The sequence below is a fragment of the Symphodus melops genome (genome assembly GCF_947650265.1).
Source record: "Symphodus melops genome assembly, chromosome: 12".
NCBI lineage: Eukaryota > Metazoa > Chordata > Actinopteri > Labriformes > Labridae > Symphodus > Symphodus melops.
The window spans coordinates 10,498,585-10,513,519 of NC_136702.1; the positions used below are offsets into that span (position 1 = coordinate 10,498,585).

Here is a 14,935-nt window from a genome sequence, read left to right on the forward strand (position 1 = left end):
GAAAGTAAACACAGTACGATCATGGTGCAACTGTGTCTTGATTTTCTGCTTCTTTGGCATTTCTGAAACCTGGATTCATGGTGTGCTAATGGTGTGCCATTGAAAAGATCTCAGCTTTTGTTTGCCTCTCGAGCTTCTGCAACACACACATACACACACACACACACACACACACACACACACACACACACACACACACACACACACACACACACACACACACACACACACACACACACACACACACACACACACACACACACACACACACACACACACACACACACACACACACACACACACAAAAACAAGATAACAGCTGCTGAAGATCAATACCTCTTGAGAATGTCAGGGTTGTTATGTTTCACAATGACTTCCTGTTTTGTGCACTTTGATTCTTCAAGACTAAATGTCAATATCGGCCAGACGTGATGTTTTTCTCCTCACAACCATTTCTGATATAGAGAGAATGAAATGATGATGAAACAAGATATATTGTATCTATTGTATATGGACTGTAGAAGAGTAGAAACAATATCTCTAATAAGCGCAATATGATCTTTTGTGGCTAATTTCCAAATATTTAAACAAAATGCTGTGTGCATTGTTCATCCTTATGATTGTACATACACTTGTTTTGCCACACCATGCAGTTTAAACGTGAGTAGTTCAGTGTCTGAGGGTTTAAATAATGCATAGTGAATGTTCCCAGATTTACTATAATGTGGCAACTCTCTTTAGCATTTCAGCATATTATTTTAGAGTAAACATAGTATTTTCTATAAACAGAAATAAATGAAAATACCCTGCACAAAAAAACCCAAACAGCTAGAAACATGTGTAAATGTGTCCAATGTGTTGAAGGCCAAGTAGGGAGGAGCTCCTGCTAAATGTGGATTTGAATGATAAAAGCTGTGGACATGTGTGATCTGTCATTAGACATTACTTTCATGTCATTTAACACCAGGAGAATCCACTATAGCAGTCGCTCAGCTGCAGAGGAAACAATATGAACATTAGAACAAGCTAACCGGGCATAACCATCAAGCTGGTGAAGCTATATTATCAGCTTCATAAAAGCCCAAAGGACACAGTATAATAAGAAGAGTGTTGCCCTGTCTTTAGAAAACAGACTCTGTTGGCATATCTTGATGTTGAAAGTGAACTCTGACATTGTGGTGTAATGTTTTTAAACCCTCCCTAAAAACTCTGATGACTTGTGCATTCTTGAGAGAAACCTCCTTCATTTTTAAATGGATATTTTCATTTACCGTGTGGACTGTGGGAACAGTTTACAGGGGAGTGTCTCTGCCATTCCTTCAGAAAACAACCAGGCTCACAGCTATTTTAAAAGGTATGAATTATGAAAATTTTCTATTTGGACCCATTCGAAGTGTTGAAAGAAAAATCTGTTCGACAAACGATCATGTGATTTCTATTTAAATTCTCAAATAACCCTTAAGATACCTTTACACCTCTAAATCCAAAGGCAGATGGACAATCTCCTCAACCAAACTCTAGTAAAAGAATCCTGAATAGGAATGGAAATTCTTCACAACCTGCATTGTTAATTATGAGGACAACTACTCAGAGAGTTTGTCTTTATAGCTACATGACCATGACTGGACAATTTATGCTCATTCTGGATCTGATCCCAGAAAAACTGAATAGAGAAACTTTACTCTATTAATGAGCAGATACAAGCAGCCCCAGTGTCCCATGGTGGGTAATGATTGGTGCCTTTCAGGAGAACAATACGCAGATAGAACCCCCCTGGTCTGGGTCTAATTATCCTGCCCCACAGCAACTAGAGAAAACTCATCCTGCCCTCATAAACAAATAGGCCGAGTAAAGACTGGCTACATGAGAAATTAAATGGTTATAAAAGAAGTTCTTTTCCGTTTTTGTTTGTCATTCTGGCGTTCACAGTCAGGGAGGGTCAAATACACCATGAAGTTACATTGTGAAAATGATACGAACACACATTTTGAAGCTTTAAGTGCCAGCATATCAAAACCTCTGCTCTATTGATTCACCCTTTTCTCTTGAGGTTCGCAAGTTTCCACAAGGGACGCAAAACACAAATCAGTGGGTACCCTTTAAAGCAAGAATTCTCTGTTAATATGCTGTTCTTTTATTGGTTTTGAATGAGTGGATGTTACAATTGTGTTCTTCTGATTTAGTATTAGTGTTTAGTTAAGATACAGTATTTATTTAAATAAATAAATCTTAACAACCCATAAACTATTAACTTTTAATCTTAAAAACAATCAGAAATGCTTTAAAAATATGCATAAGAGATGGGATTTTTTTTTAAATAGTATGTAGGATATTTCAGGAGAAATTAAATAGAAAAACGTCAGCAAACTGGACAAACCTGTTTATGAGACACTGTTTTTAATGCTGTTATTTGAAATTTTGCTCTGGGTGTTATTTCAAATACATGGCATGATACACCAACAAATGTTAAAGTCATTGTTCATTGTCTCTAACAGACAAATAAGCACAAACAATACATTATGCTATGGTGTGGCATGCTATACATTCTAAATGTGTTCTTTTCTTTAAGCCATGTGTATCCATGACTAATCAACTAATAAAAGGGGGAATATTATGTGTTGCGTAAATTATAGAAACTATGCTGCCATCTTGTGGTGAAATAAACAAAACATAACAAACCCTCAGTAACCACGTGAACTTCAATAGTATGAGGTCAAGAAGCATCAGTTATTTGAACCGCTTCATTTAGTTTTCAATGGACTTTTTTTCTAATGTGGTCACTGTTGAAGTTGTTAACTTAATGCAGACAAACGGTAACGCAATGAAGTCGGGCTGTATATATGTATGTTGTATATGTCTGATTTTTCAACCCCTGAGGGCGCTGTAGCTTTTCCTTTTACTCACCCAACATCCTCTTCAAAATCCCTCACAGACTTTTATTTTGTGCTGACATCCTTAAACCCATCAAGATTGACCCTGTTTCCCTCATATTATATTGTGTTACCAACATACCAACAACTTTCTTGCATGGTTAGTTATGGTATTGTTGACTTTTTTTTTTTTTTTTTTACACCAAACCAAAAAATACAAAATAAATCAAAGAGCTATGTGGTTCCACTAAATATCAGTGTCCTGGTAATCTGTCCTCCATACGGGGAAAAAATCAAAATGCTATTGTGAACAACTTTCTGGCTGCTAATTTTATGGTGCCATGTCCGTCATATACGTCTTATTTTAGTTTCAATTTATATGGCCCATCTACATTTTGATAAATGATTCAACCTGTGTTTAAGGATTAGAAACAGACCTATTTGGCCTGCTCTGGTCACAGCACCTTATCCTGATCCTTTTCAGATTGCAGACAGACCTGAACAAATAATGGAGGGTGGACGCGATGGGGAGTAGTCTGTCGTGCGGCCCTTACTCATTGGTTGCCTCAGACACAGTAGCTCTTCCTCTCACTCTCTCATAAATGCGCTCTCACCACCGACCATAGCAGATAATCACAGGCCACAGAGACGGGGACACACCTTCTGCTCATTTTGCCTCAGTTTACACGGGGATGCGTTTCGACTCACGACAAGGTGTCGTAAGTCCTACATTTAAATCGTTTTTGCAGCGCGCGGTTTCGCAATTTTGCAGTTTTTGTGCATAGGTTTCAAGACTCTTCCGCTCTAACTTGAAGATGACTGGGGTTTTTGAAAACTTAAATACAGATATGCATTCAAACCAGATTACCTCAAGCAACTACCACAGCTTGCACAAGTCACAGGAGTCCCCGACTCTGCCAGTGTCCACAGCGACGGACAGCAGCTACTACAACGGCCAACAGCCTGGCCATTGCGCAGGGTCTCCTTTTGGCCAACTCGGTTCGTACCAGTACCACAGCAGCGCCACGAGCACTGTGCCATATAACACCAAGTCTTACGACCTCGGCTTCAACTCTTCTTACGGTGCATACGGCTCCTACGGCTCCAACCCATCTCCTACTCCAACAGAGACAGGTAAGAAAGATCTCGATGTTTTTTTTAAGTGATTGAGTGTTGTTAGACATGATAAGACGAACATTTAAAATGAAAAATCGCGAGGAAACAGCGCAGTTAGACACAACACAAATGCAAACAGAACATATATCTACAACTATCGTGTAAAATCATGTTTGAAAAGTGGAGAATGCACAAGGCATTTTAGTTCAAAGCAAATAAGAAATGCAATGACCTGCATGCATAACATTGTATTTGAATGTCCCTTTAGAAAAAGAAGAGAGCGAGCCAGAAATCCGGATGGTTAATGGAAAACCAAAGAAGGTTAGGAAACCTCGAACCATTTATTCCAGCTTTCAATTGGCTGCACTTCAACGGAGGTTTCAAAAGACGCAGTATTTGGCTCTTCCAGAACGGGCCGAGCTGGCAGCCTCACTGGGCCTTACTCAAACACAGGTGAGTACATCGGAGGCACTGATCCAAAAAATGTGTAATATCTACTTCATGTCTATTTAAAGAAAAAAAAACTATCTATGGTGGTTTTAAGACTCAGAATATCGTTTATTAAATAATATGCTTGCATCCGTTTCTTTGCCAGGTCAAAATCTGGTTCCAAAACCGCCGCTCCAAGTTCAAGAAGTTGTGGAAAAGTGGAGAAATCCCCCCAGAGCAACATGTTGCTTCCAGTGAATCTCCCCCCTGCACTTCTCCGCCAATTACTGCCTGGGACTTTCCACAGACTCAAAGAATGAACAGTGTCAACCCCAGTTTACCTCAGAGCAGCAGCCCTCCCAACACGACTGCGCCTTCATCGTTTTTGGCAAACTACTCCTGGTACTCAACCACGAACTCTACGACGCATCTGCAGCCTCCCTTGGTTCATCACCACAACTCCGCCATAAGCGCTGGAACGATATTCTGAGACAAAACAAGGCAAAAAAGAAAACAACCGGGTTTAAATCGGACAGTACTGGTAAAAACAAATAGAAACGCCAACAACTTTATTTTGCTGACCTCGTGTGCGCGCCACGCGAACTTTACGCACAGGCGTCTAGGAGAAGTTAATGGAGGCAGACAGGTTCATGGACCTTGCCAGTTTTTGCAAATGGTAGACACAGATTTCTACGGTTATTTTTGTATTTATTTATTTTGTTTATGTCGAGGAATGAATGAACCACTATTACCCAAAGCAATTACATCCTGGGCGCAAGCCTGCTTTATACGCGGACGTCACTTTTTGCCATACCTGAGAATCAAACATATTCATCGCAGGACAACCTGTCACTATGTAGCACAAGTTAACTGTATCGTGCCTTTTTCAATATGACCTCATTTTGTGTGTTAAACAGCTTGTTTTTATCCATTATAATATTAGATAAGTTGAATAAACTGGGATGTAAGTGTCTGAATCCACGTTTGTAAATATCTTACCACAACTTTTTGATAGCCCATTTCGCTTTGAGTTTCATTTTTTAAACTACTGGTGTAAATCCACATTTATCCACCGTGAGCTACTGATTGTTCCACCCTCTGATTTTCTTGTATCACATTTAAATTGTTTTGTTTGTTTTTTTTTGTCTTATTTATTTTTTAGCAGTGTTCTATATATGGTCAGACGTTATTTAAATAAAAAAAAACATGTTTCTGTGAATAAAGCATCCTTATTTCCTTTGACAAAATGGTTTCTGTGCCAATACACAAATGAAGGACTGGGGGAAATGTCTCACTGGTTTCAATTAACAAATATTCTGGCTTGGATATTTTTTTTTAAAGCAATTTTGACTTATAGCCTCGCTTGAAGTTAGACATCATTTTATACGTTTAATTATTTGATTTTAGAAAATACATGTAAGGCTGCAGGACGTCAAGAAAGTTAAATGCCATGGAATCGCTATAAATATTAAGGTTGTAATGGCTGAAACTGGTTTGATCGAATGAGGGCAATGCAAACAAATGCGCAGAGTGTATACAGTTAATAGCCTACAGCTTGCAAGGCAACCCTCTGGTCTACCTCTAACAGACTGTAAATATTACTCTTGCTGTGTTGATTGGCGACAGCTGATTAGTTTACACGAGTATTATATGTTGGTTGAACTCCAAGATAAGTGGGCGTTAACTTGTAAAACTTACCAATGTACCACTGGTTTAAGGCTTTGGCTGAAACACAAAGGTATTCGAGGGCTTTCAAAGGAATCCTAACTCGAATACCCGGTGCAGTCTGAAGATGCCTGGCTGAATTGCTGCTCAGTCAGGCAGGTAGTGACAGAGGCAAAGGCCGCAAAGGGAACAGACTGAAAGGCTCAGCAGAAGGTGAAACAAAACTACAAACATGCCCGCCTTGGCATGTAAAAGGGAGACATGAGTGTTCACAAGCTCCTCAGACTGTGTGGAGTCTGAGAGCTGCCTTCCAGACGTTTTACGAACTCGGTCTAACAAGAGAAAAAAAAACTTGTTGTTGGGTCCAAGATAGCCTGAAGCTACAACATCATGGAAACATTTCTCACGGCTCACAAGCAGAATCTCTGATCTCTGAAGACGAGCACACTGACCTACATTATTTGGACTATATAGGCTCGTGTGGGGTCTGTAGGTTACATGGGAAACATATGTACTCGAGTAAGAAAAAAAAAAGTATTATATTTGTCATTTATTGCATTGCAAGCAAAAATATTCGTATGTAGTGTAGGCTGATTTAGCTATGTTTAGGGTTATTTGACTCACATGGATGAATAGACAGTGTGTGGGGGTGGGGGGGCTTACTATTATTACAAAGTCATGATTATCACTGTCTGTTCCACACGCTTGCCTTCAAAGGAGCACGAGCCATAAAGTGGGATCGTTTCCTTGTACATAATTAGGACTGTAGCTTGTCAGCGGTTGCCATATCTCCATGATGGAGCCTCCTCCCCAGAGCTGACAAGATCAGGCCCTAGTCTATGCCACATGGGCCCGTACATAGGCCTATTTTAGGGTGACCTTTGTACATTTACCACTTTTATTAAACTGCAAATGTAAATGAATGCATCGTGACATGTCTGCACGATGAGCTTCACTAACCCAACACTCCCTGTTTGTTCTGCTTTATTCACACAGCCTACTTTAACAAAGTTTTTTTTCCCCTCATAAAAATATAAAAATGTTTTTTTTTTGTTTCCTCACGTGACTTCCTTCACAGATTAGTGCTGTCTGTGGTTTATAGCATTTTTCTGGGCAACTTGTAAATGCCAAACCCCCTATTCTAATTTATACCCTGATCTGTAATTTCATCCACATTTGCTTCGATTTGAACATTCCGGCTTTCAAATATGAAAGCCTGCAATTACTATATAATTCTTCGCAATTTTAGATGTCCTAATATGGGGTGTTATTTTTTACACAAGACAATTTCCCGCTTTTTCAAGCACCAACATTGTCAAATTCGCATGTACATAATAAATGGGAATATCGATGCATAGTTTTTAGCCTAACATCTTGACTCAACGATAATTATATCCGTGTGGAGCCTACGCAGAATTAGCCTGAATTGCATGGTAACTGCTGCTTTAAATTTTAAAAAATTACTCATAATTTCCCCCCAAAGATTACCAAGATCTCGAGTGCACAATGTCATCAGCGTAATGAGGAGTAAACATTTATGCTAATAATCTACATTTTTTCTCCCCTATCAGCTATAAAGAGGGGAAATAAAGCAGACATTTTCAGTCATTTTCTGAACTGTGCTGCTGGTAAAGCTTAGACCGACACATGGGACACATTTTGTGGGATTTAACCGGGTTGTGTCTGTGCTGCAGGATGCTGCTGCTCATCTGACAATGCTGGTTTCTGACAACCTGGGAAAGAGATTTGCCTCTTCAATTCTAAACTTACAAGGTAGGTATTTACTTTTTCCTTAAATAAATATTCACCGACATAACAGGACGAGTGAATGCATTTCCAACTGCATCATTTCACTTTTTTTTTTTATTCCTGTCTGCACGTTTTATTTTAAGTCTGATCAAATCATTTCAGGCCTATTTGTGAACATTTTACGACATAAAACATGAGATATAAACCAAGAGATCTTCCTTGCAGAGTGAAGGCACATTTTACCCTTTTGATTCCAGTTTAAAATAAATCTCCAGTTTATTTAATATTTAATCGAAAAGCTGCTTATTCAATGAAAATCTCTTATAGCTGATAAAGCCGTGCACACCGGAGGAAAACGTAAGGAAAAGCAGACACAAAATGTTCCTTAATTCAGCCCCTGCTCTCATTACTCTTATTGTGCTCTGCTAATTTTGAAGCCTCTTTTCCACATTGACAGAACTCCGTGATGTGGTGTACACCTGCAAGCAATTTGCAGCCTTACACATAAGTCTAAGTCTAAGGGAACAGTGACGAAATAGCAGCTTACCTATTTTTTTTTCCTTCTTCTTTTGCTGCAGCAAATTTTCTTTTAGAGCACTATCTCCTTTGTCAACGCAGAAAGATCCTCCTTTCGAAAAAAGGCTCATAATTACCTCAGAGATGGGAAACTGCATTAGAATAAATAAGAGCGAAATTACTGTAATTATGCTGGGTTTGATGGGCTCAGCTCGTATAATCAAGGGGAGAATACAGCGAAATAGCACTGACCCTCTTGGATGTGCAGCTGCGCCTTTCTAAGGCTTAGGTAGGCACATTTATGTTTGCAACAGCAGCAGCAGCAGCACAATTCATATTACTTCTTAATGCTGTCTAAATAAACATATAGGCCTTTCTGTAGGCTTGTTCACACAGAATCGCATATGTTGAGTTTGAATTAAATCAATAATGGAGGCTGGAGGGTGTTATACAAAGTAACACAATGTAAGGAGAAAGATGACTTCTTTTAGATGATGTAGCTGCTTTAAAAAGTAAACTGTACTAGATTCATAAATTAAAAAGAAAAATACACGATAATGATGGTCTGATTTACCATTTTAAACAACGTCAATTTTAAATATATTAATGAAACAAATTGATGAACACCGAAATGACTGACGTGTATTTAGTTTGTTTTAGGCTATGGAATTATTATGACTTTTGGAGTGAAATTGACGCGTTGCAGATCGAATAGATTGTATCTTATTTCATTTTACAAAATATTGAAATGTTTCTTTATCTTTAAGGGAGCGAGTTGGCTACTAGTCGTGCATTTTTAAATCCTCTTTCCCCCAGTTTGTTTCTAAATAAGGATCAGAGGTGTGAGAAATAGAAAAAAAAATACAGCACATTTTTTTTGTTTGTGATATTTTCCCTTATTAATTAATATAGTTTCTAGTTTTTCATGTTTTATTGTTATCATTTCAAAATTTGTCGTTTTTTATTACACCCAAATTTAAAAATTTAGATTTTTATTTCCGGTCAAATTTTAGAGGCGTTTGAATGGACAGGTTCCAAATGTGTTAAGTTCAGTCGAGTTTCTTTGATGCATCTACATTTTTTAAAGCAGTAAACGAGTATGAGCAAGTACAAAAAAAATCCACCCAAATCAATTGAATGTGAGGACAAATAGGATCACAGTAAGAAAGGCTGACTGCGCTAATGCGTAGAACTATAGAGCAAATGAATAAAGTGTGAACTCCAAACAAGAAAGCCTTTGAACTTTTCACTTTCACTGATCTCCTTCACGATCCCCGCCGCTTCAAGTGCTCATCCAGTCTTTTCTGCAGCACCTGCCTCGTGCGCAATTATTCACTTAACACACACACAGTTGATCTCTCCTATTCACGTCAAGAACATGGGGATTGTGGGAAGAACATAGACAAAAGATAAGAAAAACTGAGAAGAAATAAGCCATGTTATTGCCTTCTGGACGGCTCGGTTAAAACGCTTCAAAATATATGATGCCGGACAAAAGATTCACCTTTTTTTTTTCTCTTTTCTTCATTAACATGTGCAGCTGTGCTACATGTAATGATATTTGTGTGCTGATGCATAGTAGTCTTGTTTTGGTGGATTTTAAGACACGACGTCAGATTTATAATTTATGAGGTCAATCCAGAGGTTTGACAACATCTGCAACCACAAACCCATTTGGGCTGAACGCTAAACACGACTATGAATCTAAACGACTAGCCTTTTGCAGCGCACACTCACATGGTGCCTGCTACAACAACCGACATGATACTGCTTTGTCAGCCCCCATTAAAGCTGCGCCACGCTGAAGCCTTTTCTTTTCACGCGCGAGGAGGAGGTGGTGGGTGGGTGGATGAAGTAGTATGGAGAGGATGGGTGGTGGATTTCAATCAGACACCTTTCTTGACATAATTTAAATCATTCTTTTACTGCTTTTGAAACTTTGCACATTCTGTACATAGACTTTCAGAAACAGATCAATAAATTAAAGTAATCAATACAAAACTAAATATGTTCTATGTGGACTAAACACATCTCGACGAATACAGAAAGCCTAAAACCCTGTTTCACAGCGTATCCAGTACAGCACAAAAACAAATCCGGAAAATATGTACAAAATACAGTGACAAATCAGCTGCTCATCCTCGCAATATTTCTTTTTTTCCCCCCAAAGCAGCAACATGTCAGGCCATTTAATTTTTTTTCACATAACATGTGGGCACGGCATAGAAAAGCTTTGCTTGCGTTAGTGCAGCAGAAACAACACAGTGCTGTTGTTGTTGTTGTTATTTGAAAAGCACGCACAGAATGAACACAGGCAGACCTCAACGTGTCCAAATAATTTAAATTAAATAACAAACACATAAAAACAACATTTGAGGCGTTGCACAACCTGCTCCGCGGCTGAATATGCTTTAAGCATATCATGTCATTATTATCATTATTTGGTTAAAGAACCCTTCTATGATCTGATCTCCCCTTTAACTATTAATGAATACAGATTGATTTTTTTAGAATCACCAAAGGCCCGACATCTGGAGTAAACAAACATGTTTTCTTACAAACAGAAATACTCACACAAATAGATATTTAAAAAAATAGAAACGGACACAACAGTTATTAAAAAGCAGCCAAAAAAAGGGACCCATTTGTCTACGACTTCCGCTCGCTGTCAGGGAATTGTTGCCCTTAGGCGCATAGCGCGTCCTTTAAGTCTTTCAATCCCTTCTTCTTCTTCTTTGCTCCTTCCAGTATGAGGAAGCCACTGTCAGCTGGCTGCACGCGGCAGCAGACTCCGGGGGATTTGTTGTTATTGGTTATTATCAATGCCGGGCTGCGCGGTGCGGCTACAGGCTCCTTCGACATCCGGATCCACGAGCCAGGGCAGAGTGGAGGGTTGAGGTGTTTGTTCACATGAGCTGTGACTGTTGCATAGACTCTTGGTGTGTGGTGGGATACCACGAGGTGTAGCTAGGAATGTAAGATCCGGTTGATCCCACCGAAGTCTTGACGGTGGTCGGCGAGCTCCAGACAGGAGCCACCGAAGGGGATCCGCTCGACAGTCCGCGGCCGGTGGCCAAAGCGTTGGCGTCAATTGTTCCACCGCCTTGCTTCATCAGTTTCTTGAATTTAGAGCGTTTATTTTGAAACCAAATCTTCACCTAAAGGACGTAGAAAAATAATTTAGATAGACAACAAAAAGGGAATTGTAATTGCAGATTAAACTTGTCGTTCAAAGAATTTGGCACGCTTTACACAATATTTACGCATGCAGCAGTGTCCTTTTTATGAAGTCAAGAGTCATAAAATGTAATAGTTATATCTTGAACTACATGTGACATTACTCTACAGACATTTAATTTGTATAAATCGCTGAATGACGTCATGATATTTACAGAAACAAAAGAAAAGCTTTAATTTACAGTAAATCTGTCTTTTCAAATTAGTCTTAGGTAAATAATGTTCCATATTAATTGTATATGTTACTCATATTGCTGATGATTGCATATTCATAGAAAAAAAAACCAAGATAGAAAATGTTTCTTGAGTGAATTATCCATGTTTGGACTTACCTGTGTTTGAGTGAGACCCAGCGACGCTGCCAGCTCGGCTCGCTCCGGTAACGCCAAATATTGCGTTTGTTGAAATCTCCTGTTGAGAGCTTGAAGTTGTAAACTCGAATAGATAGTCCTTGGTTTTCTAATCTTTTTCCCTTTCCCGTTGAAACGAACCTCTCCGCCTTCCACCACTGTGTTTTTCTCAGTTTCTGGTGCTGAGGGAGAAAAAAAATGCAAAGAGAAGGTTAAAATGGAAGAGGCAGTTGTAGCCAAAAGTGCCGCGCAGCTATGAATACTCCAGCGCAGTTTTACAGGCAGTACTTTAGGTATAATTACCCTTAATTGCATACATTGTTTATAGCGTTACGCAATAAATAATTACCAAGCCTAATTCCAACATCTGGCTCGTCTTTTCGCTGCAGCGGCGACTGTAAACATTTGAAAGCGATGCCAACACAGAAAGTGGATATTTAAGATCCAAAGATGCTGTTGAACACTTACCTGCGTCCTCTAACCGCGTCTGTGAAAGCGCCGAGCTGTTTTGGTAGCTCTGTACTGTGCTGAGATATGGACTTGTGGAATGGCTGCCGACCGAGTTGACGTATGGATAACCCAAAGATCTGGGGAACGACGACGCTGGGCTGTAGCTGTCGTGCTGGTTATGACCTGCAGAATGTAAACAGTGCATGGGATAGTGTCCGTGCGACATGGAGGAAGGCGACATTTGCTGACTCGGGGGTCCAAACTCCATGAAAACGGTTTTTCCTGAGGCAGGGCTATTAAGACTTTCTGGGAGTGTAGTCATTGTCATCTCTTCTCGCGGTCCCCCTTGTCTCGCTTTTGTTGTTTTCCTTCTATGATCTCAGTGAAGGATGGGTCCCAATTTAAGCCGAACTGATTTTTTTTCTTTCCATTCATAAGAAAATGTAGTTTGTGCCTGTGAAAAGTCTCAGGTATGATGCTGTGGACCAAGACAAACTCGCTCAAAGGTTTGAATCTCGGACTCATGAATATTCATCAAAGACGATCGCTGATTGGTCCACTCGCTCCAAGAGGGAAGCCGATTGGCGACGCTGGGGCTGGGTCCGAAGAAGCTGATAAAGTCAAAGGAAAACCACAAATGTACTATAATTCCTCCTGACATGCTACGATTCACTATTTTGTTATTTTTATTTTCAGTTAATGAATTCACAACACCCGATTTGGAAAAAAAATAAGCTATTTAATGAATTTGAAACCATTAGGTGGTGGTATTTTGTTATACCATTTCCCTAAGCAATATCATAAAACAGCTTTTTAAAATATAATTCTTTTTAATAAAAATAAAAATATGATAATTATTTAATATACTTTACTCAAAAGTAGAATTGCCCATTGGCAGAGGTTTTAAATGTCTCAACGTCATTTATTGAAGTTCAATAATATTTCCAGCCTCGTTGGAGCTGCTCTGTTTGCTTTATTCCGTTTGATTAAAGCTTTTTTGATTGAAGCTCTATCTGCAGGAAGGTGTATTAGCATAACACTAGTGTTTAATTTTCATAAGTAGCTCTGTAATTAGTCATGTATTTAACACTTACAGTGGCTTGAGGTCTCAGTTACACCTGGCAGCAATGAGGGAGGTGAACCAGTTCTGCTCTGAGTGTTGGCTCAGGTTTCTGCTTAATGATGTTTTATAACACCTGAAACACACATCACAAAATAAGAAATAAATTGTAATTTTTTTTAAAGTAAAATGAAATAGCGCTTTAATTAACCGCACTGACAGCAGTCAAATGCATGACTTTAAAAAAAAACGTATAAGGAAGTATTCCATAAAAAACATATTATAGCAGGAAACTGTTCTTGTGTCAAAATGTTTTCCCTCCTAGCTGTGGCTTGTTTTAGAACACAGCCATGAATGCACACAGGCCTATTTTCTTATCACATTTAAATGCTTTCCAAACGACTTTACGCACACTCTTTCGCAATCAATTAATGTTCACAGTTGTGTTAAACACTGGCACCTTTGATTAGCATGAAACTGAGTGAGGCTGGGGGTGCGGCCGGCCTCCCACAGCCACACAAGAACAATTATCCACGGACATTTGATTAAATTGAACTGACGACTGACTTAACACAGGAGATATTTCTTTCAAAGCTCGAAAAGGACCACTGATTCAGCTATGGGTACAACCAGGGTTCATTAAAAAAAAGAAAGAAAAAAAGAAATTAATTTATTTAATCAGCAGTCAGAGGCAACGTCGATGCACTTACTTTAAAAAAATAGGTGATATAAAAGCAGCAGATATATCAGCGTCATCCGGGGTCATAGATCCTCCGCAGGATGCACTTGGTGAAAGTAGAAGAAAGTATCCAGCCACTCTTGATTTTATTAGACTTCATTTGCCCGCTGCAGCTCTTCTTCTGCTGTCTGTGCAGAGCAGAAACACACCCTGGCTGCTGCTCCATCCGCAATCCCTCCATCTCCACCTGAATAACAAATTAAAGGCAGTTAAATTCCGTCACTGTGATTATCAGTGTAATTACATAATTGAACTCAAAACAGAACTAGCAAGTTGCAAAAATGTGGTATAAAAAATGCAGGCACTGACATCACGGCACGTGCGCCACAGTGTGCCAGGCGGCTGCGGCTGCCTGGATTTAAAGATTTCTGTGAAATATTAGGCTATAACGAAAAAGCTGGTCCCTTATCCCCCCTGAAATAGACCAATTTGAAGTGATTTCTCCGGAATTACTTTCGAAAAATGCTTCAAGATTTCCTCTATCAACAACGACAATGATAATGGCAGTACAACCAATAATTATCATCTTCCAGAACAGAGGACAGATTTTTATGGGTACTTGGTGGGTGCGACTGATAACTGTCATTATTTTCCCACGATTATAGTATCTGCAAACTGCCACGCGGCTGTGAGTAAAACCATTAACAGAATAGAGGCAGAACAAATGTAAAGTAATACCACGAGTGGTCCTCAAATAATAGCAATAATTATTACTGGCTTTTATTTAGTAGGCCTAAATGTAAATTTAGCGCAG

General features: G+C 39.2%; 2 protein-coding genes across 2 annotated transcripts; one reads left to right on the forward strand and one right to left on the reverse strand.

Moving 5' to 3' along the window:
* Nucleotides 1–3,521: 3,521 nt before the first annotated feature.
* dlx2a (distal-less homeobox 2a) lies at nucleotides 3,522–5,629 on the forward strand. The gene is made up of 3 exons (XM_079358361.1): nucleotides 3,522–4,004; nucleotides 4,255–4,439; nucleotides 4,582–5,629. Exons 1-3 carry the CDS (start codon nucleotides 3,686–3,688, stop codon nucleotides 4,903–4,905), a joined length of 828 nt encoding a protein of 275 aa, XP_079214487.1. The 5' UTR covers nucleotides 3,522–3,685; the 3' UTR covers nucleotides 4,906–5,629.
* Nucleotides 5,630–10,297: 4,668 nt separating this feature from the next.
* Nucleotides 10,298–14,530, reverse strand: dlx1a (distal-less homeobox 1a). Its single transcript, XM_079356903.1, has 6 exons — nucleotides 14,491–14,530; nucleotides 14,153–14,368; nucleotides 13,477–13,578; nucleotides 12,401–12,993; nucleotides 11,915–12,114; nucleotides 10,298–11,503 (listed from the first exon to the last, which is right to left on the reverse strand). The coding sequence occupies exons 4-6, from the start codon at nucleotides 12,708–12,710 to the stop codon at nucleotides 11,252–11,254; spliced, it is 762 nt and encodes a 253-aa protein (XP_079213029.1). The 5' UTR covers nucleotides 12,711–12,993; nucleotides 13,477–13,578; nucleotides 14,153–14,368; nucleotides 14,491–14,530; the 3' UTR covers nucleotides 10,298–11,251.
* Between the last annotated feature and the right edge of the window lie 405 nt (nucleotides 14,531–14,935).

Bases quoted from the DNA above. Each gene is read 5' to 3' on its own strand.
- dlx2a (XM_079358361.1), top strand. From the start codon at position 3,686: ATGACTGGGGTTTTTGAAAACTTAAATACAGATATGCATTCAAACCAG. The intron at 4,005-4,254 runs GTAAGAAAGATC...ATGTCCCTTTAG, and splicing joins TCCTACTCCAACAGAGACAG to AAAAAGAAGAGAGCGAGCCA. The intron at 4,440-4,581 runs GTGAGTACATCG...TTTCTTTGCCAG, and splicing joins TGGGCCTTACTCAAACACAG to GTCAAAATCTGGTTCCAAAA.
- dlx1a (XM_079356903.1), bottom strand. From the start codon at position 12,710: ATGACAATGACTACACTCCCAGAAAGTCTTAATAGCCCTGCCTCAGGA. The intron at 12,115-12,400 runs GTAAGTGTTCAA...TTTCTCCCTCAG, and splicing joins GACGCGGTTAGAGGACGCAG to CACCAGAAACTGAGAAAAAC. The intron at 11,504-11,914 runs GTAAGTCCAAAC...TACGTCCTTTAG, and splicing joins TGGGTCTCACTCAAACACAG to GTGAAGATTTGGTTTCAAAA.